Below are 25,605 nucleotides of genomic sequence, written 5' to 3' on the forward strand. Positions count from 1 at the left end.
TTTACAAGTTCTACAACCTCAGTATCATACATATGCTGTATAACCATACTTTTTAAGTCTTCCTTGGATTCAATAATAATTGGTAGTTGACACTAGCTCTTTCTTATTGTATATGTTTTATTTTGTGGCTAGGGAATTGATAATCTCATTATGAGGAACTATATAAACTACCACATAACTAATCATACTTGACTTCTCAGACATACACAGTGTAACAGCTGTTTTTGTTTTCAGATTACTTCATTTTTCATCTCTATCCCTTTTCTAGTACCTCTCATGGTATATACTTACCATCAGAAGGAATGTGGCCTTGTTTCTTATGTTCTCCCCACCTCCTTTACAAAAACTTTTTTTCTGAGCTGCACTAGGGATTGAACCCAGGCGCATTTTGCCTCTAAGCTATACTCCCAGCCTATTTTTATTATTTTATTTGGAAACAGGGTCTTGCTAGGTTAATAAGAGTCTCACCACTTCCTGAGGCTGTCCTTGAACCTGTGATCTTCCTTTCCAAGTACTGGTATTATAAAAATACGCCACCACACTCAGGTTCCGAGGCTCTTTTTGAACCTAAAAACCTCCTGTCCCAGCCTCCCGAGTACTGAGATAACAGGCCTTCACCACCACACCTGCTTTACAAAGAATTCCTAATATTATTTTTCCTATATTAATCTTTCGTTAATATCACTAAGTAGGTCACTAAAACTGGATTTTACATATATTTATTTGTTTTGAATTTTTCCATTCTACTTAGATTTTATGGTCACTGCTGGATTTTCTTGGTGTTTTGTTATGTTTGCTTCTTTCTTTCAGGGCACATTCACTGAGATTCCTGCTAGCAATATTCGAAGAGTTATTGCCAAGAGGTTGACTGAATCTAAAAGCACTGTACCTCATGCATATGCTACTGCTGACTGTGACCTTGGAGCAGTTTTAAAAGTTAGACAAGATCTGGTCAAAGGTTAGTAAATTTTAATTTACTGAAGGCAGTGCACATGTTAGCTATTGTAAAATCTTTTATGAAATGCTTATTTATATAGCTCTCAATTTCAACTTTATTACCTAATTATACTCTGTTATAAGTACATTTCTATGATAGAAAAAATAATTTATCCTTTTTTCTATATGAAATAAACTGGTTAAATAGTAATGAATAAATCACAGATGTAATGAATAAATCACAGATGTATTATCTTTTTTTTTTTTTTTCTCGGGTGTGGGGGTAGAACCCAGAGGCATTTGACCTCCGAGCTATACCACCTGCCCGATTTTTTATTCTTTATTTTGAAACAGGGTCTCACTGAGTTGCAGAGGGTCTCACTAAGTAGCTGAGGCTGTCTGCGAACCACGATCCTCTGGTCTCAGCTTCCCAAATGCTGGGATTACAAGTGTGCGCCACCATGCCCAGCTAAAGTATTATCTTCATACAGAGAGAGGATTTTTGTTCTGACTTGCTTTTATTCCAGTATCTCTTTTGTTATACTTCAATGATATAAATTTAGTTAGCATGCATGCAGCATAAAATTACTGAGTTCAGCCCTGTGCCACACACTGAGCTCTCTAAATAATATTACGGTTTGTCTGGTTGCTTGTGGTTGGTTAATTTGGGCTTTTTTAAGGAAAAATAGCCTTAATTTTTTATTTTGCTGTCACATATATGAATATTTTTAAGGGTACATGAGTGACTTTCTACAACTAAATAGTTGTTCTTATTTTGAATACTTGTTGATACAGTTATCAGAGCAAAGCATCCTTCACATTTTGGCAAACTTAAAACCAAAAATTGATTAAGAATATTTGGGCTTGTAAATATACCTTCAATGGTACTCTTCTTTATGCAAATTTTAATTTTACATTTCATCAGAATGCATTTTTAGGTTATGAAATTTATAATGCTCTTCCCAAATCAATTAAAAATAGAATTGCCTAGAGACATGAATTTTTAGCCTAAAGGCTTTATTTTTGTCATTCTAAGTAGATATTTTTAACTTGTTCTTTATTTGGGGGAAAGCATTTAGTCTTTAACATTAAAGGTAGATTTTGTTGTAGATTCTTTTTTTTAATTCAAGTTGAAGAAGCTTTATTCCCAATTTCTTGAGATTTTCAAGCATGAATAGATGTTTAATTTTGCCAAATGTTTTCTCTATTTCTTTTGGTATAATCTTTGCTCTTTCAGTTTGCTAATATCTAAATGGTTACTTATATTGGTTGAACTTTAAATGTCCAATCAACTTGATATTGTGCTTATAAAACCATTTACCCATTAAATTTCTCATACTGTTTGATTCCATTTCTTAATACTTTAAGAATATTTAAACCTCTGCCCATGAAAAATATTGGCCTGCAGTTTTCTGGAGGGTTTTCTTCCTCTTTGGGTTTATTAGATAGGTTTGGAAATGTTTCTTATTTCTTTGGTTTCTGGAAGAGTATTGGTAGGATTGGTATTATTTATTTTTTAATTGTTTGGTAGAATTGACCAGCATAATTTTCTAGGTCTGGGATCTTCTTTGTAGAAAGATCTTAAATTACAAATTGAACACATACACAATTCTTGGTGTACTTCTGTCCTTATCATACTCCACTGCCCCCTCCTTCCTCCCTGTACATGCTAGTGAAACCAATAGTATTGCAACACATGTATTTAATTTGTTTTTCCCTCTGCCCCCAATCTCCTCCCACTATTCCACTAGTCTCCACATTTACCAAAAGTCCCTTATGTTTCCACATCTGAGAGAAAACATACAATCCTTGAGTTTCTGGTTTATCTAGCTTATCACAACATTCTCTAGTTCTCTACATTTTTCTATAAATGGCAGACTTGTGTTCTTTTTTATGACTGAGTAGAATTTCATTGTATGTATACACCACAGTTTATCTGTTGATAGACATTGGATTGGTTCCATAACTTGGCGATTATGAATATACTGTATAAATATGAGTGAGTATGAATGTATCACTATAGTATTTGCCGGAGCCAGCCGGCAAGAGTATGGGTTCTGAAGTGAGGCACGAGGATGAAGAGTTTTTAACCCTAACATGGGGGAGCCGCCAGCATACTATCTCTACTGGTTGACCCCTGTTCGTGGGTCAATATTTCCTATGGGTCGACGACTATGCCTGGGTCAGTATTCTCTATCGCGTGGACACTCCTGGCCAACGCAGCTTCTGGGTCAATCTCGTCTTTCTTTATTGCGCCGACACTGTTGCTGACCCCGGGTTTGTTTTTCCAGAGGTATTTATACACAGCTACAGGTCAATCAACATTCTTGTGCTACCACCACCAGAATACAATAAAGACCAATAAAAAACACATCATTACAGAAAGACCTATCAGTACACTCATGTCATCATTACCTGATTTAATAATTGCTAGCATTTATTATTGTTTGTATTCTTGATTGTCATTCTGATAGGAATTGGATGTAACCTTAGTATAGTTTTGATTTGCATTTCCCTGATTGCTAATGACGTTGAATATTTTCTCATATATTTACTGTCCAGTTGTGTTTTCTCTTTTAAGAAGTATCAATTCAGTTCAATTGCCCTATTTTATTTTTATTTTTTTAAGTTTTTTATACATTCTAGATATTAGTCTTCTATTAGAGGAGTAGCTGACAAAGATTTTTCTCCCATTTCTCTGTCAAATGTGAAAGACATCTTTGCTGGATATAACAATCTTAGTTAGAAGTTGTTTTCTTTCAAAGCTTGGAAAATATCATTACAAGCCCTCCTGGCTTTTACAATTTCAGTTGAGAAATCTGTAGTAATCCTTACTCATTTGCCTCTGACTGTCACCTGGCCTCTTGGTCTTGCTGCATGTAAGATTTTTTCATTTTTATTATTATGTGGCACGGGAAGCTCGTCTTTGATCTTGTCTTTTTGAGGTTCTGTCTCCTGTATATGAATATCCTTCTCAATTTCTAAGTTTTGTTAATTCCCTTATACTATTTCTCTGAAGAGGATTTTTATGCCCTTGGTTTGTGTCTCCAGGTCTTTATAAATTCCAATTATCCTAAACTTTAATCTCTTGATTTTTCCCCCAGATTTCTTGAATGTTCTGATTGTGATCTTTTATTCTCTTTTATTTATTATTGACTTATATTCTATTTTAAATATAATATCTTCTAAGCCTAAGACAACATTTTCTATTTGTTCTGTTCTGTTGGTGATACTTTATTGAGTTTTTCATTGGCTTTATTGTGTCTTTCATCATTTCATTCAGAATTTTTGTTTTATTTTCTTCATTGACATAACCTTTTATTTTCTATATTTGTTCTGAGTTTCTTCCTTAGATCATCTTAGATCACTGATTAATCTAATAATTAGAATTTTTAGTACTTTTATTTCTCTAATCTTCCTGGCACTTTTATATCTCTATTTTTGTAAATTTCATTGTTGTAAAATTATGGCTGTTTATTGTTGAAGTTGATGCAGGATCCCAAATCAGAATGCCAGGCTGTTGGCCTTTTTTTTTTTTTTTTTGGTTTTTTTTTTTTTTTTACCTTAATCTCTTTCTGTAGTATAGTTTCCCTTCTGATTCCTTGGTGCTGATTATTGTAGCAAGGTGCAATATCTCTTAAATAGATTGGGGTTGTAGCTCATAAAGAATCTGCCATATGAACTTTGGTTACCCTAGATTCAAATATATTAAAGAAAAGGGAAACATAAATAACTGCAGCAATGAACAAGATACAGCTTTACCATATATACCAGGTACTTATTATGCCTTCTACTATGGTAATAACCCCTACAACAGGAAAGAATGATGCTGTAAACAATTAACAGCATCAATAAACACCCTTAAGTTTCATAGTGTTGAACTCCAGGTATCACATAGGAATCCATAGTTCTAAAATCTCAATTATTAGATTGAGCAGATTATTATACATCATGGATGATAGTAACAGAAATTGTGTCAACTAAATAGTTCCAAAGGATAGTAACAATAGAGTTCATTAAAAGAAGTGAACACTGAGGTAGGAAAGCAAATGAAAGTTTAGAATATTAAAGGGGAGAAAAGAGAGAAAGCAGAAAAGAGGCAGCAAGTGTGGGCCCAAAGAGGAAGGAACAAAAACAGATTTAATACAACAAAATGAAGAGAGTGAGAAAGCAAGGCCGAGAGAATTGGGTTGTTAGTGGAAAGACAAGAGAAAGAACAAAAAAGAAACAAAGGCAAACCACAAAAACCAGTAGACCGACAAAAAGCCCACTAATCATCAGAAGCAAAATAAAGCCAGAGAACAAAAGAATAACAAAGCCACTCATTTAAAAAGAAGCCAATATGTGTATGTATGTGTATAAACCAGTTTGCACATACAAAGTCAAAAAAGAGAAAAAATTGCTTACTCGAAAGATGAAATAGTTGTCTCCATTGTGATGTGCAGCCCACAGTGGTAAGAGTGCTTAGTCACACTCTACACGTCTGTCCTTTTTTTTTCGTGGTCCACTTAGAGCAAGCACTGAGGGATATTTAACCCCTCCTCCCATTGCGTGCCTAGCATCTGGTCAGGAATCTTGGAGTTAAACTAGATGCAATGGCTCTCAGCTTCACCAGCACAGGGTGGGGTGGAATGGGTGGTAGCATCTATTGGTGGGTTTGTTGTTGTTGTTGTTTTTTGTGGTACTTGTACTGGGGGTGGAACCCAGGGGCTTTTCTACCTCCGGGCTATACTCCCAGACCTATTTTATAATTTACTTGGAAACAGTGTCTCACTAAGTTGCCGAAAGCCTCACTGAGTGGCTGAGGCTGGCTTCGAACCTGTGTGATCCTCCTATTTCAGCCTCCCAAGCGCGGGGATCACAAGCCTGTGCCACCATGCCCAGCTTGACCTTTTTTTCAGGCTTGGTGGATCCATGTACTCTGATCAGGGGCAGTGCAGGATTCTAAGTGGGGAAGTCTGGCTGCTGGGGTCTAGGTTTGATTGGAAATTTGTTTAATGATACCTACTTTGGAGAGGTTAATGGGCTGTACTCTGCACACTGTCTGTTTAGTGACGAGGCTGGGCTGAGCTTCTGGGGCCCTGGTGTCTCTCCAGGATCCCACTTGCAGTGTGGGGTCAACCAAGTGTTCTGGGGAGAGATCACTGCGCGTCCCTGCTCACTCTTCTGCTGATGAAAATGGCTCTCCAAGACTCTGACCCCAGGGGTAAATACCTACCCCCATTCAGTTTTCCAGTTCACCTCAGCTATTTTGGGGAGTTGCCAGACAAAGGGAAGACAAGCCATGCCCTCCTCTGCAGTCTTCCCGTGCCACCAACCTAAATGTAAGCCCATGTGGGTTGAATGTCTCTGTGCCTATAGCACCCGTGCTCTAGCAGGTGGTCCCAGGCCATTAGGTAGGTGCTAGTTGGAATCCTGTGAGGCTAATTCCTCAGACTCCCTGTTCCCACGACAGCAGGCCCCCGCTCATGGTTTTTTATTTAGCTCTGGTCTTTGGTCTCAGCTTCCACGGTACTCTTGTACTTTAATTTTGACACATATTTGAAGTGAGAACCCCAGTTTTGATATTAGTAATTTGAATCTTCTCTTAATCATTGTTTTTCTGTTGTTTTAATTTTTATTTCATCAGTTTATGCTTTTATCTTTATTATTGGCCACTCCAGATTACTTTTTTTTTTTTTTTTTGCAGTACTGGGGATGGAACCCAGGGGCATTCTACCTCTGAGCTACACCTCTAGCAATATATATATATATATATATATATATATATATATATTTTTTTTTTTTTTTTTTTTTTTTTTTTTTTTAAATTCTGAAGCAGGGTCTCTTACTGAGTTGTAGACGGCTTCACTAAGTAGTTGATCCTCCTATCTCAGCCTCCCAAATGCTGGGATTACAGCATGTGCTACCATGCCAGTCTTCCACTCTGGATTACTTTGATTTGTATTTTTGTAGGATATCTTTTTACTTTTAGTGTATCTGTGTGCTTATATTTAAGTAGTCTTCTTGCCGACAGCTTATTGTTGGTTCTTGAGTTTTTATACGACTCTGAAGTTTCTCTATTTTTTCTAAGATAGAACATTTAATGTGATGGTCGAATTTAAATCTGTTTTGTTCTTTGATTTCAGCCATCCCATCTCTTCTTTTTTACCTTCTTGTCTCCTTTTAGGTTTTTCTTTTAATGATTCCATTTTGTTTCTATTTTATACTCCTGGCTCCCTCTCTCATTTTGAAGTTGCTCTTTAAAGTATATAATATAGTTCCTTATTATATCCAACTTTTATCACACCACTTCATGTATAATAATAGATCCTTGCAACAGCCTACTTACATTTTCTTTTTCTTTTTTTATGGAAATTTTTTAAAATTTATTTTTATTGGTGCATTGTAATCATACATCACATTGGAATATAAGACTTGAGAGGATATACAAGCACACATCATCCAATTAGTCCTCATCCAGTCCCCATCCCATTCCCTCCCCCTCCCTCGATCCCATGCTTGTTTGGTGATTAACTTTGATACATGTGTTTATGTACCTCCTGCTTTTTAAAGAGGCTCCATCCTCCCCTATTCCATACCCTCTGATTGGTCACCTTAATTGCTTCACTATAGGGCCCTTTCTATAGCTCGACCACTTCCTGTTGCCCGTTTCCTCCTAGTTATTGCTGATTAGGGGAAGCATCTGGTTTTAATTTTCTGCGATATTTCTCTGTGCATGCCGTGGTGCAAATACCGATCCCACACTTGATGGTCCCAGTTGTGGCCTGGCTACCCGTTGGACTGATCCAGACCTCGCTGGCTCAAGCAGTTGCCTTGCCTCACGGTTGGCCCCGGTTCTGGCCTCACTGGCCCCGACACTGGCCTAACCCCTAAGCTGGCTCCGATCCCGGCCTCGGAGGCCCCAGCACCGGCCTTCCTCACGGCAGGCTCCGATGTTAGCCGATGGCCCCGGCATCGGTCTAACCCCTTGGCAGGCTCCAATCCAGGCCTCAGAGGCCTCAGTAGCGGCCTTGCCTCACGGAAGGCTCCGATGCCGGCCAGTGGCCTCGGCACTGGCATAACCCCTCAGCAGGCTCTGATCCCGGCCTCGGAGGCCCCAGCATCGGTCTTGCCTTGCGGCAGGCTCCGATCCCAGCCTCGCTGGCCCCAGCACCAGCCTAACCCCTCCGCAGGCTCCGATACCAGCCTTGGAGGCCTCAATAATGGCCTTGCCTCACGGAAGGCTCCGATGCTGGCCGTTGGCCCCAGCACCAGCCTAATCCCTCGGCAGGCTCCGATCCCGGTTTCTGAGGCCCCAGCACCGGCCTTGCCTCACGGCAGGCTCCGATCCCAGCTTTGCTGTGTCCGTCACCGGCCTCACCCCTTGGCAGGCTCTAATCCGAGCACCCTCTTTGCCCAACTATTTGTTGCACATTCTCGAGGGTGTGTGGTGGTGGTAGCATTCTTCCTCTGGGGTTATTACTTCAAAGGTTCCAGGTGTAATGTATCAGATCTCTGCCTCCCCTGAGTACTGGCCACTGCCATTGCCACTGCCTCCACCATTTCAAATCTTTCCCAAGCTCTTTTTCCACTCTGAATGTTGTCCAGTCTTCCTAAGCATACGCGACGGTAGCATTCAACCTTTGGTGTAATTTCTCAAAAAAAAATAATAATAATAATAATAAGGTTGGTAGGCTCCGATTTCTGCTTCTCCTGAATACAATTCTCCACCGCCAACTTGGAGACCGCTTTCAGCACCACCTTTCTCCTTGGTCTCCACTAAAGTCTCTCTCCTTACAGGTGATGTCCAAGATTCTTAACAATGTAGAGAAGAAGCAGTCCTCCTTAGCGGGGAATTTTTCCAATAATTCCAATTCATTTGGATAAGTTTTGTCTGCATCTCCAGTATCCTGGCATCCGCCACCTCCTTGACCTCTCTCCGATATTTTCCTTTTTTCTTTTTCTTTTCCTTTCTTACACGGTCCTTCCAGGTGGAGAGGGGTTTGCCTAGGGGCGCCCCACCAGCGCCTGCCCAACCCGCCCAGGGTCGGGGGCCCAGGGGACCAGCTACTTACATTTTCTCTCTCCCGTATTTTGTGCTATTATTGTTATATTTTACTTCTTTATATGGTACAAACCCAAGATACATGTTTAATTTTTTTTAAGAGTCTTTGAATGAGGGTTGGAGGGGATGTCCTTATTTATTTATCCAGACTTTTCCTGTATTTGACATTCTTTATTTCTTTATATAGATCTAAAGTATTATCTGCTATCATAATTATTCTTCTTGAAGAATTTTCTTTCATGTTCTCTTATAGTGCAAGTTGTATAGCAAATAATATTCTCTCACTTTTGTATTCAAAATTCTATTTTTTCCTTCTTTTTTTCATCTTAAAATTTTTAATTGTGATAAAATGTACATAAGATTTAGCATTTTTAGGATTTATTCATGCATTCTGATTATACATAGCAGTGGAATTCATTATTACATATTTGTATATGCACATAAAATTTTAACCATTTTTAAGTGTGCAGTTCAGTGGCATTAAAAAGTATATTCGTTTTCTTTTTTTTTCTTTTTCTTTTTTTTTTTTGGTGGTACTGGGGATGGAACCCAGGGGCTTTTCTACCTCTGGGCCATACTCCCAGACCTATTTTATATTTTTATTAAGTTGGCTTGAGGCTGGCTTTGAACCTGTGTGGTCCTCCTGTCTCAGCCTCCCAAGCGCAGGGATTACAAGCGTGTGCCACCATGCCCAGCTTATTCCTATTCTTATACAACCATCTATCATTACCATCTATATAATATCATTACTATACAATATCATTACCATCTATCACAATCCTTTTTTATTTTGTAAAACTGAAATACTATTCATTAAACAATAACTACTTTTTCTTTCTTCCATCCCTTAACAGCCACCATTCTACTTTCTGTTCTGAATCTGCATTGTGTTTTGACTGCTACTGAGTACCCCATATGAATGGAATCATAAAGCACTTGGCCTTTTACTGGCTTATTATTTCAGTTAGTATAGTATATTCAAGGTTCATCTATGTTGAGCTAGCGTGTGTCAGGATTTCTTCCTTTTTTAAGGATTGTTCCATTGTATGTATATACTGTGGTTTATTCATGCAATCATCCTAGTGGATGTATCGCTTTCATTTTTTTAAATTATTGCATTTATTTTTGAAAGCTAGTTCTTTTGGTGTAGAATTTTGGTTTGATTTTTGTTACTATTTCAGTACCTTTAAATAAATTCTAATGCCGGGCGTGGTGGTGAACGCTTGTAATCCCCGCACTTGGGAGGCTGAGACAGGAGGATCACGCAGGTTTGAAGCCAGCCTCAGCTACTTAGTGAGGCTCTCGGCAACTTAGTGAGACCCTGTTTCCAAATAAAATATAAAATAGGTCTGGGAGTATAGCCCGGAGGTAGAAAGCCTCTGGGTTCCCCCCCTAGTACCACGAATAAATAAATAAATAAATAAATAAATAAATAAATTATATTATCTCCTGGCTTGCCAGCTACTTGCTGCCATTATTCATCTTTGTTCCCCTTTATGTTTTCCCCCATCTCTGGTTTCCCTTAAGACTTTCTTGATTAGCAGTTTGATTATTAGATACCTAGAGGTTTTACCCCCATTGTATTTACCCAATTTGAATTTTTCATTGCCTTTAATTTTGGAAAATTCTCAGATTTATTAGCTGTGTCTTCTGCTTTATTTGTTCTCTCCTTGACATTCAGATTATAGTGTTTGACTTTGGACTGTCTGAAGCTGTTAGATGCTCTTTTCTTTTTAGTTCATCTTATGTTTCTCCCTTTCTCTTTTTGAGTTTTGATAAATTTTTATTGATGTAGCTTGAAATTCATTTTTTTTTCTGCTGTGTTTAGTCTGTAAAACTTGACAAAAATATTTATCTTTGATAGCATGTGTTTTTTCTCCCTGGATTTCCATTTGAATGTTTTTCATAGCTCCATCACTGTTGATATCCCGTCTGTTCATGCACATGGTACATCTTTGTCCTGTACATGCCCATTTTCTAGCAGTGATTAATCATTTCCTGTGATTCTCTCCTAAGAGCAGGCTTGTCTTCTTTAGGCATTCAGTTCATCTGTTTTCTTTGCAACCTCAGCTCCCTAATGACCTCAAGGAGAGTTAGTTTTGTAATTATCCCGCTTTTTCTCCCACCCTAGCAGGGTGGGAACAACTTTCCTGAAGTATTCTGTGTTCTAAGTAAAAACAGGATTCTGAAGGTAACTGACAACTTTTCAAAGCTCAAGGAACCAAATGGAAGGCTATTCTAGAGAAAGTGATCATTTTTGAAAAAATTAATCGTGGAAATGCTCCTTAGAGGTATCAAATCGTACCTCCTTAGTCATGATATAGAAAAGGAAATGTTAATATGAGATCTTTCTTCTCTTATGAGGCAGGAAGCAGTACTCTTTCAGTGGAAATATGGATTGCCTTTGCATGTTTTGGTATGTCCTTAACATTAGGAATTTTCTTGTGCATCTTCAAAGAGCCAACATTATCTCCATTCCACTCTTATATAAGGTTATAGGCAATATTCTGTAAACATAGTCCCTTCTTTACATTTGTATTACAGTATACAAACGAAAATATTTGGTATTACCTTGAAAACTCTTTCCTATTCAATAAATGTCATCGATGTTTGAAAATTTTTATAATAAGGAATTAAAAGTAAAGGAACTTGAGAAGAAATCTTTTAATACATATTAGATGTGAGATACTGTTAGCCATGTAAGGTAGAAATGTCCTGTGTTAAGTTGAATGTACAAATCTGAAAATCCAAATACATTAGGACCAAAATAAAATTTGGAAGGTCATCATTATATAAGTGGTATTGAAACCATGGAACTGAATGTTCTTGTTTAGGAGATAACAACATTGAGAGGAGGAAACTGAAAATGAGAGAGTAACAAGTGTTGAGATGAGAAGGATTCTAGGTGATAGCTGGATTCAGGCGGCGGTTGTGGTTATCGTCTGCTGTGGGTGGTGTGGGTTCTCACTCTGTGTATCTATGGGTAGTAGATAAAGTGAGAAGCAGGAAGAGGGAGCTCTGCAGGGAGCTGAATGAGTTTATAAGGTATCACACCCACACACCTGAATTTGTCCAGACTAGATTTTTTGTTTGTGGTTATCATTAAAATCTCTGTACACTGAAAATTTATTTACATTTGTACTCAGAACAGTTTCTAAATAAGCAGAATGTTCATAATTTTGTATTATAGTTAGAAGAACTGTGTTATTTTGCAGTTGACATTTACTATGACAGTTTGGCAGTATTTAGGTTCATGGCAATTAATCTAATCTTTTTTTTAAAATCTTCTGCATGTCTTTAGAATGAGCAGTTTTTTCATGTAAAATTCCCTGAAACTCTAGTAACAGGATGTGTGTTTCTGGCCACCTACCATTGACTAAAAATCTTGATCTTAAAATTTTTCTCTAAATGCCATTACAAGAAAGAGTCAAATGTACTTTGTTAGCCGGGTGTGGTGGTGCAGGCTTGTAATCCCCGTGCTTGGGAGGCAGAGACAGAAGCATCATGAAGGTTCGAAGCCAGTCTCGCTGGCTTAAGAGACCCTGTTTCCAAGTAAAAAAAAAATATATAAAAATAGGCCTGGGAGTGTAGCCCAGAGGTAGAAGGGTTTCCAGGAAACCCAGTACTACCCAAAAAAAAAAAAAAAAAAAAAAAAATGTGCTTTGTTTCCAACACCTTGATATCCATTAGCAAAAGCAGAAGTGTAAATCACATGCTTTAGTTATGGTTACTTTTGTGGAAAGGAAGGGCAGTGTAGCTTTATCTTAAAATCATTATGTAAACTGAAAGGAAATTGATTCAAATGGATTCACCATAAATCTAGATAGAGAACCTCATTTTATTCTTTGCACTAGGACCTATGCCAACATTGCTTCATCTTTGGCATTTGCCATATCCTGTCATGTTGAATTAAAAAGCAGTACTTGCTTAATGCAGTGGCCATTTTAAATTCTTTTTGTCACACACCCCATTAGTAAAAAAAAAAAACCTGAGCACACACACTATATATATATACATATATATGTATATATGTAATTATTTATTTAAAGTGCCTACATCTTCCACTCTTCTAACATAATCAGTGCATTATAAAGCATGCACAGAATAGCACATTTAAAGGTTACAATAAATAATTTCTAAACTTCCTGGATACACCCAACAGAGAGATCATTTGTCTTTTTAGAGACAAGAGTTGGTTCTTTTTGGTTATAGTGGTATATATCCTCCAGATTCTTCTCTCACTTCAAGTTCTGAGTAGTTTTAAGAATATAATTAATATTCAGAAGTGGTGTGCATGGGCTTGCACCCCTGTGGCGTGTGTGTTCATTCCTAGGGATTGAATTTGGGACCTTATACATGCTAAGGACACAATCTACCACTAAGCAACACTCCCATCCACTAGAAGTAAATTTTTACACTCATGGTTTAATCAAGGACCTCATATAATGCAAGTTTTCCTCATCAGGGGAACCTTAATTGATTAAGTAAGCAAACAAAAATTTGTAATATTTATAATCATTATTTTTCTGTGTGGTCTATTATTTACAAGTTTGAAATTATAACCACTAATGTTAAAAGTTAATTATAATACCAATTTTAATATGCTTTTTTTTTCAGATGACATAAAAGTGTCAGTAAATGATTTTATCATCAAGGCAGCAGCTGTTACTCTGAAAGTAAGTAGCAAAACCCAAATAATCTTATAATCTTATTGCTAAAAGTATCCCATTATTCAAATCACTCCCTTATTTTACAGATGAAGAAACTAGAATCAAAGGAGACCACAAACTAATTTTAGCAGCTTAAACACCATTTATTCAGCAAATACTAATCTGTCCTTTGTCTTGTGCTAAATACATTATAATCAGTAGCCCTACAGTGATGAACAAAAACCTACAGTTTCTATTCACACGGGGCCTGTATTCTAGTTGGGGGAGACTCACATGTGTCATATGGTGGAAGTGCAGAGGAGAAAGAGAAAATGGGGTAAATGGCCAGAATAGCAAGGGGTGCTGTTCTTAGAAGGTAAAGAAGACCTCTCGGGCAAAGCCATGACAGAGACATGGATTAAAAAAAGAGAGGGAGATAGGTTTCTTGTAGAGACCATTCTAGACAGAGGGGCCAGCAAATGTAGAGGCTGTGAGGAGTACATGTGCTATCCAAAGCCACAGCACTGGGGTGTAGTGTGCCTGGAGTGGAGTCAGTACAAGTGGGGAGGGGAGAGTGTAGTTTGTGGGAAACGGAGGGAGGACTTTAAGGGGGCCAAAGCACAGGAGGCCTTCTCAGCCATGGTGAGGGATTTTATTATGGATTAGAAGGAAGAAATTTTTGAAAAAAAGACTAAAATGAAATGGCTTTTCTCTTTAAATTAGAGTAATAATTTTCTAATTATGAAACATTCTTGTACTCCTTAAGTGAATCTAGTGGTCATGATTATCTATTTGCTAATGTTTCTTTGTATAATGTTGTATCAGGAACCATAGTAATTGTCATTTAACTTTTTTACTAGCTGTAGGGGAGTAGGTTTTTTTTTTCTCATTGGCTTTAGTAAGGATTTCTTTTTTTGTATTGGTTTATAGAACTAACAAGTAAAAATTTTCATATCTAGTTCTTTGAGGAGGGGATCTTGGCAGTTTTCCATTTTTTCTACATTTTATCTTTTTAATTTTTAACTTTGTCTTAAATCAATTATAGAAGTTTATATTTGCCCTTTTGGTACACTTTTATTGGTACATTGTAATTCAGAGTGACAGAAACATACATGTACGTAGCACTTAATGTGTCTGCCTCTGGATCCCACCTGTCCATATTACTGAGATTGTTATGGATTGCTTCGTATATGGATATAAAACATGACTTGAACTCTTCTCTTCCTCCACCCTTGTTTTCTCCATGTCTCCTTCCCACAATCCCTTCCACTCTGGTGGTCCCTCTTCCATTTTTCTGAAGTCTCTTGTTTCCCACTTTCTCTGTAGCATCCACATATGAGAGAAAGCATGTGGCCCTTCACTTCCTGAGACTGGCCAGTCTTATTTAGCATAATATGCTTTAGTTCTGTCCATTTTCACGCAAATAACATAATAATTATTCTTTCTGTCGTGTATATATAACACACTTTGGTAATCCATTTTCTGTTGACAGATACCTAGGCTGGTTCGAATTTGGCTATTTATGAATTGTGCTGTCCAAGTGTCATTATTAGTATTCTGACTTTGATTTTAAGTTCTTTGTATATTCTAGATATTAATCCTCTACCACAGAAGTGGCTGCAAAGATTTTCTGTCGTTCCATAGGCTCTCTCTTCAGACTCTTGATTGTTTCCTGTGCTGTACAGAAGAGTTTTAATTTAATACCATCTCATTTATTGAATCTATTTTTTGTTGTTGTTTTTCGAGCTTTCGGGGTCCTAGAGAAAAGTCTCCACTAGTACCTGTGTTGGAGACTTAGTCCTATGCCATTTTCTAGTAATTGCAAAGTCTCCGGTCTGATTTCTAGGTCTTTTATCAATGTTGAATTGACTCTACTGCAGGATAAGAAATTGGGTTCTAATTCCATTCTTCTACATATGAATAACCAGTTTTCCCAGCATCACTTGTTGAAAAGGTTGTCTTCTCCAGTGTGTGCTTTTTCATATTTGTCAAAAATGAACTGACTATAAGTGTGAGGATTGGTCTCTGTGTCTTTTATTCCATTGACCTATGTGTCTATCTTTGTGCCAGTACCATGCTACTACATATGAATACATATGTAGTAGCATATGAATACATATGAATAACCAGTTTTCCCAGCATCACTTGTTGAAAAGGTTGTCTTCTCCAGTGTGTGCTTTTTCATATTTGTCAAAAATGAACTGACTATAAGTGTGAGGATTGGTCTCTGTGTCTTTTATTCCATTGACCTATGTGTCTATCTTTGTGCCAGTACCATGCTGGGTTTTTTTTTTAATTTGTTTTGTTTTGTTTTTTGTGGTACTGGGGATGGAACCCAGAAGCTTTTTACCCTTGGGCTATACTCCCAGACCTATTTTATATTTTATTTGGAAACAGGGTCTCACTAAGTTGCTGAGAGCCTCGCTAAGTAGCTGAGGCTGGCTTCAAACCTGTGTGATCCTCCTGTCTCAGCCTCCCAAGTGCGGGGATTACAAGCGTGTGCCACCACGCCTGGCCCATGCTGTTTTTATTATTAGAGCTCTGTCAGGAATCCAGCCCGACAGCTGGCGGGGCTTGATGAGATGATGAGTACCAACGACTCGAACACAAACCCACGAGCCAGGAGTCAAGCAAGATCTCATTTCTTTCTCCGAAGCAGTCCTATATATAGCACCAAGCTGCCACGAGGGGAATTTCCATGAGAAATAGCCTAGCCTATCCGGGATAAAGATCACTAGCACGTAGTTTACAGCCAATCCCAGGCCAGTACATGAGCCATTCATGTGTGCAGAAAGCTCCTTTAAAGGTAGAAAGGGAAAAAGTGCTCAGTCTCCCCACCCATAATGAATGGGGAAACCACGCCTTCCTAGCTTCCTCCAGGCGCCATCTTTGCCCCTTTTCTACCGAATCACTTGACTTAAAGTTTTGCCTTAGGCCATAGGCCGCTCAGGCCAAGGAAGGCTGCATCTCCTTAGGCACTGTATGGACACACCCCATCAGAGCTCTGTAGTATAACTTGAAATCAAATATTGTGGTGCCTCCAGTATGATTCTTATGGCTCAAAATTGTTTTGGCTCTTCTGGGTCTTTTGTTCTTTTATATGAATTTTAGGGCTATTTTTCTAGCTTGTTGTTGAATGACATTGGTAATTTAATAGGGGTTGCACTGAATCTATATATCACTTTTGGTAGTAAGGTCATTTTGATATTTATTCTGCCTATCCAAGAACATGGATCTTTTCATCTTCTAAGGTATTCCTCAAGTTCTTTCTTTAGTGTTCTATAAATTTCATTATGGAGGTGTTTTACCTCCTGGGTTAGATTTATATGTTAGACAGTTGTTTTCTGGATTTCTGTCTCAGTGGATTCATGGTTGGTGTATAGAAAAGCTAATTTTTTTGTAAGTTGATTTTGTATATGGGCACTTTGGTGAATTTATTACTTCTTTCAACTTTCTCTTAAATCAATTATGAAAGTTTATATTTTTCCAGAAAAACCACCATTTCATTTAAATTTCCACATTTATTAGCCTAAAAGTCTTTTAAATTTATTTCTTACAATTCTTTCTGTGTTTTTGTCTGGGATTATTCTAAACTCTGTCTTGCTTCAGTTATTACATATGTATATTCTCAGTTTATTTTATCATATATTTCTATTGAGTTATTTTGATTAGAAATATTTGCTTAGAAAACTTGAATGTGGGGAGGGTGTGATGACACATGCCTGTAATCCTCGTTCTTGATAGGCTGATACAGGAGAATTGCAGGTTCACAGCCAACTTCAGCTACCACACACACACACAAAAAGGATTCATCACAGTTTTTTATTACATTGTTTTATAATTAAATTTACTTGCCAGATATTCCTTATTTGGGGGGGCTGTTTGGGTTTTTTTTTTCTTTTACTTTATTGTTGTATGTGAATAATTTAAAATCTTTGATGGTTTGGGACCTTATATTCTATTCTTTTGATAATGTTACATTTTTGCATGAATGATCTGAGCCTTAAAAATGGAGAAATGAAAAGAGCAATTGAAAGTAATATCAAGGTACTCCTGAAATGTAAAGGAATTTAGAATGACCATAAGAAGCTGGAATAAAGTAGATAATTTCTCATAGGGAAGTTGGTCACAAGTAAAATTGGATAGGCAGAGTGGAATCAACTTGCCAGGCTTTTTTGTAGAAAGCAAAGAATTTTTGAGAAGAGAAATTAACTTTTAATTTTTATTTTCAGCACAATTTTGTCCTGTTATATTTGGCAACACTATCATTACGCACTACTTAAAGGCATTTAGCCATCTCATCTGTTTTTTTGTTCATCATTCAATGTAGTTGTTTGTGTGTTAAATGTTATGTGTCATATAAAGTATATATCTTACTTTTAAAAAGCTTAGGAAATCTCTTTTAAATAGAGGAGTAATTTATTGAGAGCTTGCTAATGTGTATTCCAGATCAGTGCTAAAATGTCAGGCTTCCTTCATACCAAAGAAGTACACTTGAACAGATGATGCTTTTCTTTTTACCTCTCCCTCAAGGTCACATTGGTGGTCATATGTAAAGCAGGAAGTCTAACAAACATGAAATCCCTTCTGGCAATTAGATTTAACAAAGGAAGCCCTCTTTGTAACCATAATATAAAGGGATCAAAACATGTCATCATTAGTATTCCCTCAAGCTCACATCAAAAAACAAATAGTATTATTCTTCCCCAAAATGAACAAGAATCACCACAGAGAGCCAAACCATATTTTCCAAACCAAATTTGTACTTATTTCCTCTGTCCAATTACATTCATTTTGGCAAATGCATAACACTGTTAATTATTTTTCTGTAACACCTTACTCTAAAACTGTTTCTTCAGTAACATGTTTGGTTTTTTGGTTTTGTTTTTTTCTGTTTCCAGCAAATGCCAGGTGTTAACGTAAGCTGGGATGGAGAGGGACCGAAGCAACTGCCCTCTATTGACATTTCAGTGGCTGTGGCAACAGATAAAGGTTTAATTACACCAATTATAAAAAATGCTGCTGCTAAGGGTATACAGGAAATTGCTGACTCTGTGAAGGTATGTCTTGACAAATACTGTGCTTTTAAATTGTTAGAATATACTTTCAGTTATTTACTTTTACTTAAAATCTTGACATTCTGGTTACATTGTGATTTGGGGAAGATCCTTACCTGTGTATTACAGGTTCTTAAAGTTTTATCCAAGTATAGCCCATTTTACGAAAGTTTAATATTTACAAACTCATAAATAAAACACAGATAAATTAGAGACAAAATTTAAGTTCTAGACAAAAGCTTTACTTCACAAAATCCAGAATTTAATCCTTAAGATATAATTTCAAATAGATTTTAAAATTAAAGTAAACCTGAAACTATATTTCTGTGAAAATGGTTAATAGCCAAACTTGAGTTTTAACAAGATTCCATTCTTGAAATTTATTTCATTCGGTTTCGCCTTAAAATTGAGAAACTGAAAGTACTTAGCATTCCAGAGGCAAGGTACTCTTTTTCTGTACCTGTTTTGGAAAATGATTTTTGTAGTTCTAAAATGGAGGAATCTCACTTCACCAAAAAACTTCTTGAGTAAGCAGGAATACATTGTTTAAAGACTCCTAAAGATATTTGTACAATTAATAGTTATTAACAATTATAGTAGGCGTTGACATGCTGTGTGCCAGCTTCTGTTGTAGCCTTCATCTTAATTATTTAGTTATCTTTAAAACTCCCCTACCAGGTACAAACTAACAATTGGATCAAATTACTAAAGAAGCTGGTAAAGAAAGAAAAGCTAAGGAATTTGGCCACGATCTTATATCTATTAAGTAATGAACCCCTCGTTTTATTTGAAGACTAGAACAAGTGGTCCTAAGCAGCTTTTTTGCTTCTGATTTAATAACTGCAAAACGATGTTTGGTTACATTGATTGGATTATTCTAGAACCAGTAGTGTTTCCTCTTAAAAAAAAGAAAAGGAAAAAGAAATTTGAGAAGCAGTTACTGGACTTCAAGAAGCAAACAAGTCAAGACTAGCTGAAGAGTCAACAGTTATAAACCCAAATGTGCTGTAATTAGCTGACTCACTATGCAGAAGAAAAATAATTCAGTTATTGGTGTTCTATCTGTAGGATCAGTCTTATGATTCAGAATCTGATATACAAGACCAGGCAAAAGGTGTTAAGAAAGAAGAAATTTGAGTTAGGAGAATAGTTTACTGAAGAAGCAGTGAAGAATTAAACAAGAGAGTGCGGTGATGGCCTTAGCGGGCAGGCAGAGGGCGCGCCACCGTGGTCATTGAGGGGACTCTGAGGTCATGGCAGTCGAGGTCTGTACCTCCGGTACACACTCTTCTGGTTATCATCTGGCTGGCCACTTTGAATCATTCTTTTCTCAGATCAGATGCCACTGTCATAAGGCTTTTTGTATCCCCTAATATTTTGATTAATAGTTTGATTATCCTTCAGTAAGTTTATTGGTATTTGAAGTTACCTTGTTTATTTATGAAATTACCTCTTTATTTAACTGATGGACCTTGTATATTTCCTGCCGTCTGATGTTGACTGTCTTCTTCTTTGCCATATATCCAATTCTAGAAAAGAGGTTGGAATATAATAGTTGTTTAATTAGTTTATTTTTAAAAAACTTTTTTCAGAGAAAACTGTTTTGTTGATCATTTTTCAAGGGTTTATGGACCCTTGCAAACCTATCTGTGGAGCCCGGTGAAGAGCATCTGTGCTACATGTTAACTTTTTTTTTTTTGGGGGGGGGGTGGTACTGGGGGCGGAACCCAAAGGCTTTCTACCTCTAAGCTATACTCCCAGCCCTATTTTATATTTTATTTGGAAACAGGGTCTCACTAAGTAGCTGGGACTGGCTTCGAACCTGCGCGATCCTCCTGTTTCAGCCTTCCAAGTGCAGGGATTACAAATGTGCGTCGCCACGCCTGGCACATGTTAACTTCTTTACTTTCAATGTATGTCCTAGCCAAGCATGAGTGTTCTGAATAAAGTCACAGGTAGCAAGCCCATACTCTGCTTAGTGCTTCATTCATTGTTGCAGATTCAAAAGGCAGAGGCAAAGTTTACCTCCTAAGTACTAGTAAATTTTGTGAATGGGTTAGCAAGGTAATGTGAAATATTGTAGAAATATTTTCTAGGTATCTCTCTAGGCATGTTCTTACATCTCTCAGCTGGGTGTTTTAGATAACACGCATTTTGATTTTAAGTTTACATTGTCAAGAGGTTCAGTGAAAATTATACATATTCAGAATCAATAGTCCTCAGACTTGCTGCTTAGTCCAGTCTCCTTTTAAAGTTTATTGACAGGATATCCTGCTAATAAATTCATGGTCTACAGAGTTGTTGTTTTTTTTAATACGAGTTATTTTTTTAAAGTACAGTATGCATAGTTGAATCCAGTTCTTAAAATGATTTTTTTGTTTTTTTAATTTGTTCCAGCCTGGTAACTCATCAGGATGTATTGAGATCATTTGCCTTAAAAAAAGAAGTCTTTCAAAGTTTTTATGTCTATTTAAATCATGTGCTCAATTATATTGCTGGAGGCAAAAAAAAAGAAAACTTGGTAGATTGTTCTATTTCCTGTATTCCAAGGACTCTACAAGTCAAAGCTCTTCTCATTTTTCACTGCAAATTCAAAGCTTTATGAATAATTATATCCACATAGTATAAATCTGTAATTATTTAAATTAGTGATAAGTTATGGTAATGTGTTGATCAGTTTTAGGGGCTTTTACAGAATATTTTAGTTTTAAAAGACTAAGTCATCTGTGATTTAAAATTAGTTATCAGCTATGATTATAATAGTTATATTAGTATATTAGATTATAATAGTCTGTTGGTTATATAATATAAAATATTAAGTAAGCGAGTACACATTCTGTACAAATATTTCAAGTGTCACTATTAAATGTATAACACATTGCTTCTTTGCCTTTTGGCTAAGGTCATGTGTAAATGTATAACACATATTTTGAAATTGGACTATTTGTGTTTTTTTTCAGGCACTGTCAAAGAAAGCAAGAGATGGAAAATTATTACCTGAAGAATACCAAGGAGGATCTTTTAGGTAAAATTTAGATTCTCAGGTTTCATTACCATCAAAGAAATATATATGATATGTATCTTAAGTCCATGTCAACCTGTTTCATTTAGATTTATTTATTTATTTATTTAGTACTGGGGATAGAACCCAGGAACATTCTACCTATGAGCTACACCCTCAGCCCAATTTTTTATTCTTTATTTTGAAGCCGGGTCTCACTGAGTTACAAAGGGCCTCACTAAGTAGCTGAGGCTGTCCACGAACCGCGATCTTCCTGTCTCAGCCTCCCAAATGCTGAGATTACAAGCGTATGCCACCATGCCCAGCTTGTTTCATTTATTTATCTGAGCCATTTTTAAATTTTTAGTGAAATATCACCCAGTTTATTTAGATAACAGAATATATGAAAATATTATTCAGACTAGTCAAGCTTTCCCATCAAAGCTAGAGGTACCTCTTTAGTGTTAAAATAAACATTCTTTTGAATGGACATTCTTTTTGAATGGAGGAACATGGAATGGCATTAAGGTTCTTAAGGTTTTTATTTTATTTATTTATTATTGGTGCATTGTAGTCATACATCTTAATGGAGTACATGATGGTAGAGGCATACCTGCACACATCACTCATTTAACCCTTCCCCAATTTCCATCCCATTTCCTCTCCTACTCCCTTCTCATGTTTGGATTAGTGATCTATAAGGTCTGTGAATGTATATCATGTATATTGAGGGGCTTCCCTCTTCTCCCTCCCACCCCCCTCAGTTAGGTCGCCTTATTTACTCATCTATGGTTTCTTTCTTTGTCTAGATTTCTTCCTATGACCTTTTTTCTTCCTAGCTTTCACATATTAGGGAGACTATCAGATTTCATACTTTTTGTTACTGACTAATCTCACTTTGCATAATGTTCTTCAGTTCTATTCCTTTCCCTGCAAATGCTATAATTTTGTTCTTCTTTGTGGCTGAGTAAAATTCCATTTTGTACATATCCCGTGGTTTTGTAATCTTGGTTAGTTCCATAGTCTGTCCATAATATGAACATAGATATACATGCATTAGTTTGGAATTTTGGTTTTCATTTTTTTGGGTAGATGCCCAGAAGTGGTATTGCTGGATCATATGGTAGGTTCGTTCCCATTTTTTTGAGGATCCCATGAACAGTGTACTAGAGTTTCCATTTCTCCACACTCGTACCAGCATTTGTTGTTGTTTTTGTTTTGAATGATTGCCATTCTAATTGGAGTTAGGTGAAATCTTAGGGTAGTTTTAATTTGCATCTCTCTAATTGCTAAAGTTGTTGAACATTTTTTAATACATTTATTGACCATTTGAATTTCTTCTTTTGTGAAGTGTCTATTTAGTTCACTTACCCATTTTTTGATTGGATTGTTTTCTTAGCAGTGAGTTTCTTAAGTTCTCTGTATATTCTAGATATTAGCCCTCTATTGGAGAATTAGTTGGCAAAAATTTTATTCCATTCTGTCGAGTCTTTGTTGAAGTACTTCATAGTTTCCTTTGCTTTACAGAAGCTCTTCAGTTTAATGCAATCTACGTATTGATTCTTCTTTTAATTCCTTGTGCCTTTGAGGTCTTATTGAGAAAGTTTTTACCTGTGCCTGTGTTGAAGTGTTGGACCTATTCCCTCTTCAAGGAGCTGCAAGGTCCCTGTTCTGATTTTCAAGTCTTTGATCCATCTTGAATTGAGTCTTGTGCAGGGTGAGAAAGTGGGTTTATTTCCATTTTTCTGCATATGGTTAACCAGTTTTGCCAACACCATTTGTTGAACAGGAATTTATTCTATGTTGTCATCCCGATGCACTTTAATGTAACTTTTCACATGTGCCTCACAGTCCATCTGAAATTGGGTTTTACATGATATGAAATAGAAGCCAGCATCCTCTTTTTGTTCCTATGTGGATATTAAGTGAACCCAGCATTGTTTACTGAAAAAAGTCCTCCATAGCATTTAGAAGGTGACTATATATGTGTTGTTGGATTTCTGTGTGTCTGTGTTCTCTCTTCTTTTCCATTGGCCTATTTGTCTGTCTCTTACTCAGTTGCCACCTGCCTCAATTTTTTTTTTTTTGTTTTTTGTTTTTTGTTATGGGGACTGAACCCAGGGTAATTCTACCTTGGAGCTACACCTCCAGCCCTATTTTATTTTTATTTTGAAACAAAGTCTGTGTACATTGATAAGTCTCACTACTTGCTGAGGCTGTCCTCAAACCTTCGGTCCTCTTGTCTTAGCCTCTTACTTAGAGATTACAGGCATGTGCCATCATGCCCAGATAACATATAACATTTGATAACTGATAAACACTTCCAATTCTTTGTACTCTCAAGATAGTCTTTTCTAGCTGTTTATATTCTAAATAGATTATATTATCAGCTTGTCATTTTTCATGCACGCACACACACAACACACACACACACACACACACATCACACCCAACTGAGGTTTGATTAGGATTATATTAAATCTTTTGACCAGCTTGAGGAACATTATCACCCTCACAGTATTGAGTTTTATTCTTTTATTTCTTTCAAGTATGTTTTGTAATTTTCTTTGTTGAGATCTTATATATATTTTTATTAGATTTATTCCCTGATATTTATTTTGTGATGCTATTACCAGTGTTATTGATTTTAAATTTCATTTTCTAATTATAGCAACTTGTATATAAATATTGACTTTTTATCTAGTGACTTAAATTCAGTTATTAATCTTACTAGTTTATCTGAGTAGCCTTAGATTTTCCAAGTGCATAATCAGCTCATCTGAATAATATGTTGTATTTCTTCTTTCTAGTAATTATGCCTTATACTTTTTTTTTCTTGCCATGTTTCATTGCTTGGGTCTTCCAGTTCAATGATAAATGTTTGATAATAGGTATAATATTTATATTTATATTGGTCTTTGTACAGTTTAGTGGAACACTTAGTAGTGTAGCACATAGTTTTTTAGTAAAGCTAAAATATATGCTTCAAAGAAAACACTTTGATCACTTTCAGGGTTCTTTTTTTTTTTTTCCCCTCTAGTATTTCTAACTTGGGGATGTTTGGCATCGATGAATTCACTGCAGTGATCAACCCCCCTCAGGCCTGCATCCTGGCTGTGGGGCGATTCCGGCCTGTGCTGAAGCTGGCTGAAGATGAAGAAGGGAATGCCACGCTTCAGCAGCACCAGCTCATAACGGTCACGATGTCGAGTGACAGCCGAGTGGTTGATGATGAACTGGCTACTAGGTTCCTTGAAAGTTTTAAAGCAAACCTAGAGAACCCCATCCGGCTTGCCTAGTCCTCTGAAGACAAGAGGTTAATTGAATAGCAGTTAACCAAGAAACACGCTATAGGAAAACAATTAGGTATTTAAGTATGAAGGAGGTGAAATGTTTATTTATTTGAGAGGAAGGCATTTGGCCCAGGTTGTCTTTATTTTTAATTTGAGTTTATTGTTTATTGTTGTAAATGATGGTAAACTAAAACTAATAAGGGAAGAGAAAATTCGGTTAGATCTATTTTTAACTTCTGGTGCTGTACAGAAAAACATTAAACTAGGTGAAAATCAGATTATATGTTTGACTCATTTGAGCATTTTTGAATATTTGAGAATGTACATACATGGTAAAAAAATTGATAGAACTCTACCTTGATTATGCTGAAGTTACAAGTGGTCTTTAAAGAAATGTCTGGTAAGTTAACAGTGGAACCTCTCTTTTATAAGTACTGCTTTAGATATACTTGAACAGTTTAATATGTACAGAAGTTTATTCTGGATAATAGTAAATAAATTCGGGGCTGTGACAACATTATTAAATTTTTTTATGTATATAAAGCCATATATGGTTTAGCCATATGTTTATATCAGTCTTATTTTTCACTTCTCTAACACTGTGAACTTCTAGAAAAGAATG

The 25,605-nt window shown here is 36.6% G+C and overlaps 1 protein-coding gene across 2 annotated transcripts in view; it reads left to right on the forward strand.

Moving 5' to 3' along the window:
- Positions 1-24,989, forward strand: part of PDHX (pyruvate dehydrogenase complex component X) — a gene marked incomplete at both ends in the record, with an annotated part of 74,591 nt that extends 49,602 nt beyond the window's left edge. Inside the window, 5 exons of one of the 2 annotated variants that reach the window (XM_080697097.1) lie at positions 811-958; positions 13,601-13,659; positions 18,534-18,692; positions 21,650-21,714; positions 24,731-24,989. In XM_080697097.1, the coding sequence (XP_080553223.1) occupies positions 811-958; positions 13,601-13,659; positions 18,534-18,692; positions 21,650-21,714; positions 24,731-24,989 (690 nt within the window). The remainder of the gene's footprint in view (positions 1-810; positions 959-13,600; positions 13,660-18,533; positions 18,693-21,649; positions 21,715-24,730) is intronic. The other variant, XM_080697098.1, reaches the window with a different exon arrangement.
- Between the last annotated feature and the right edge of the window lie 616 nt (positions 24,990-25,605).

The sequence above is a fragment of the Muscardinus avellanarius genome (genome assembly GCF_963383645.1).
Source record: "Muscardinus avellanarius genome assembly, chromosome: 1".
NCBI classification, from domain to species: domain Eukaryota; kingdom Metazoa; phylum Chordata; class Mammalia; order Rodentia; family Gliridae; genus Muscardinus; species Muscardinus avellanarius.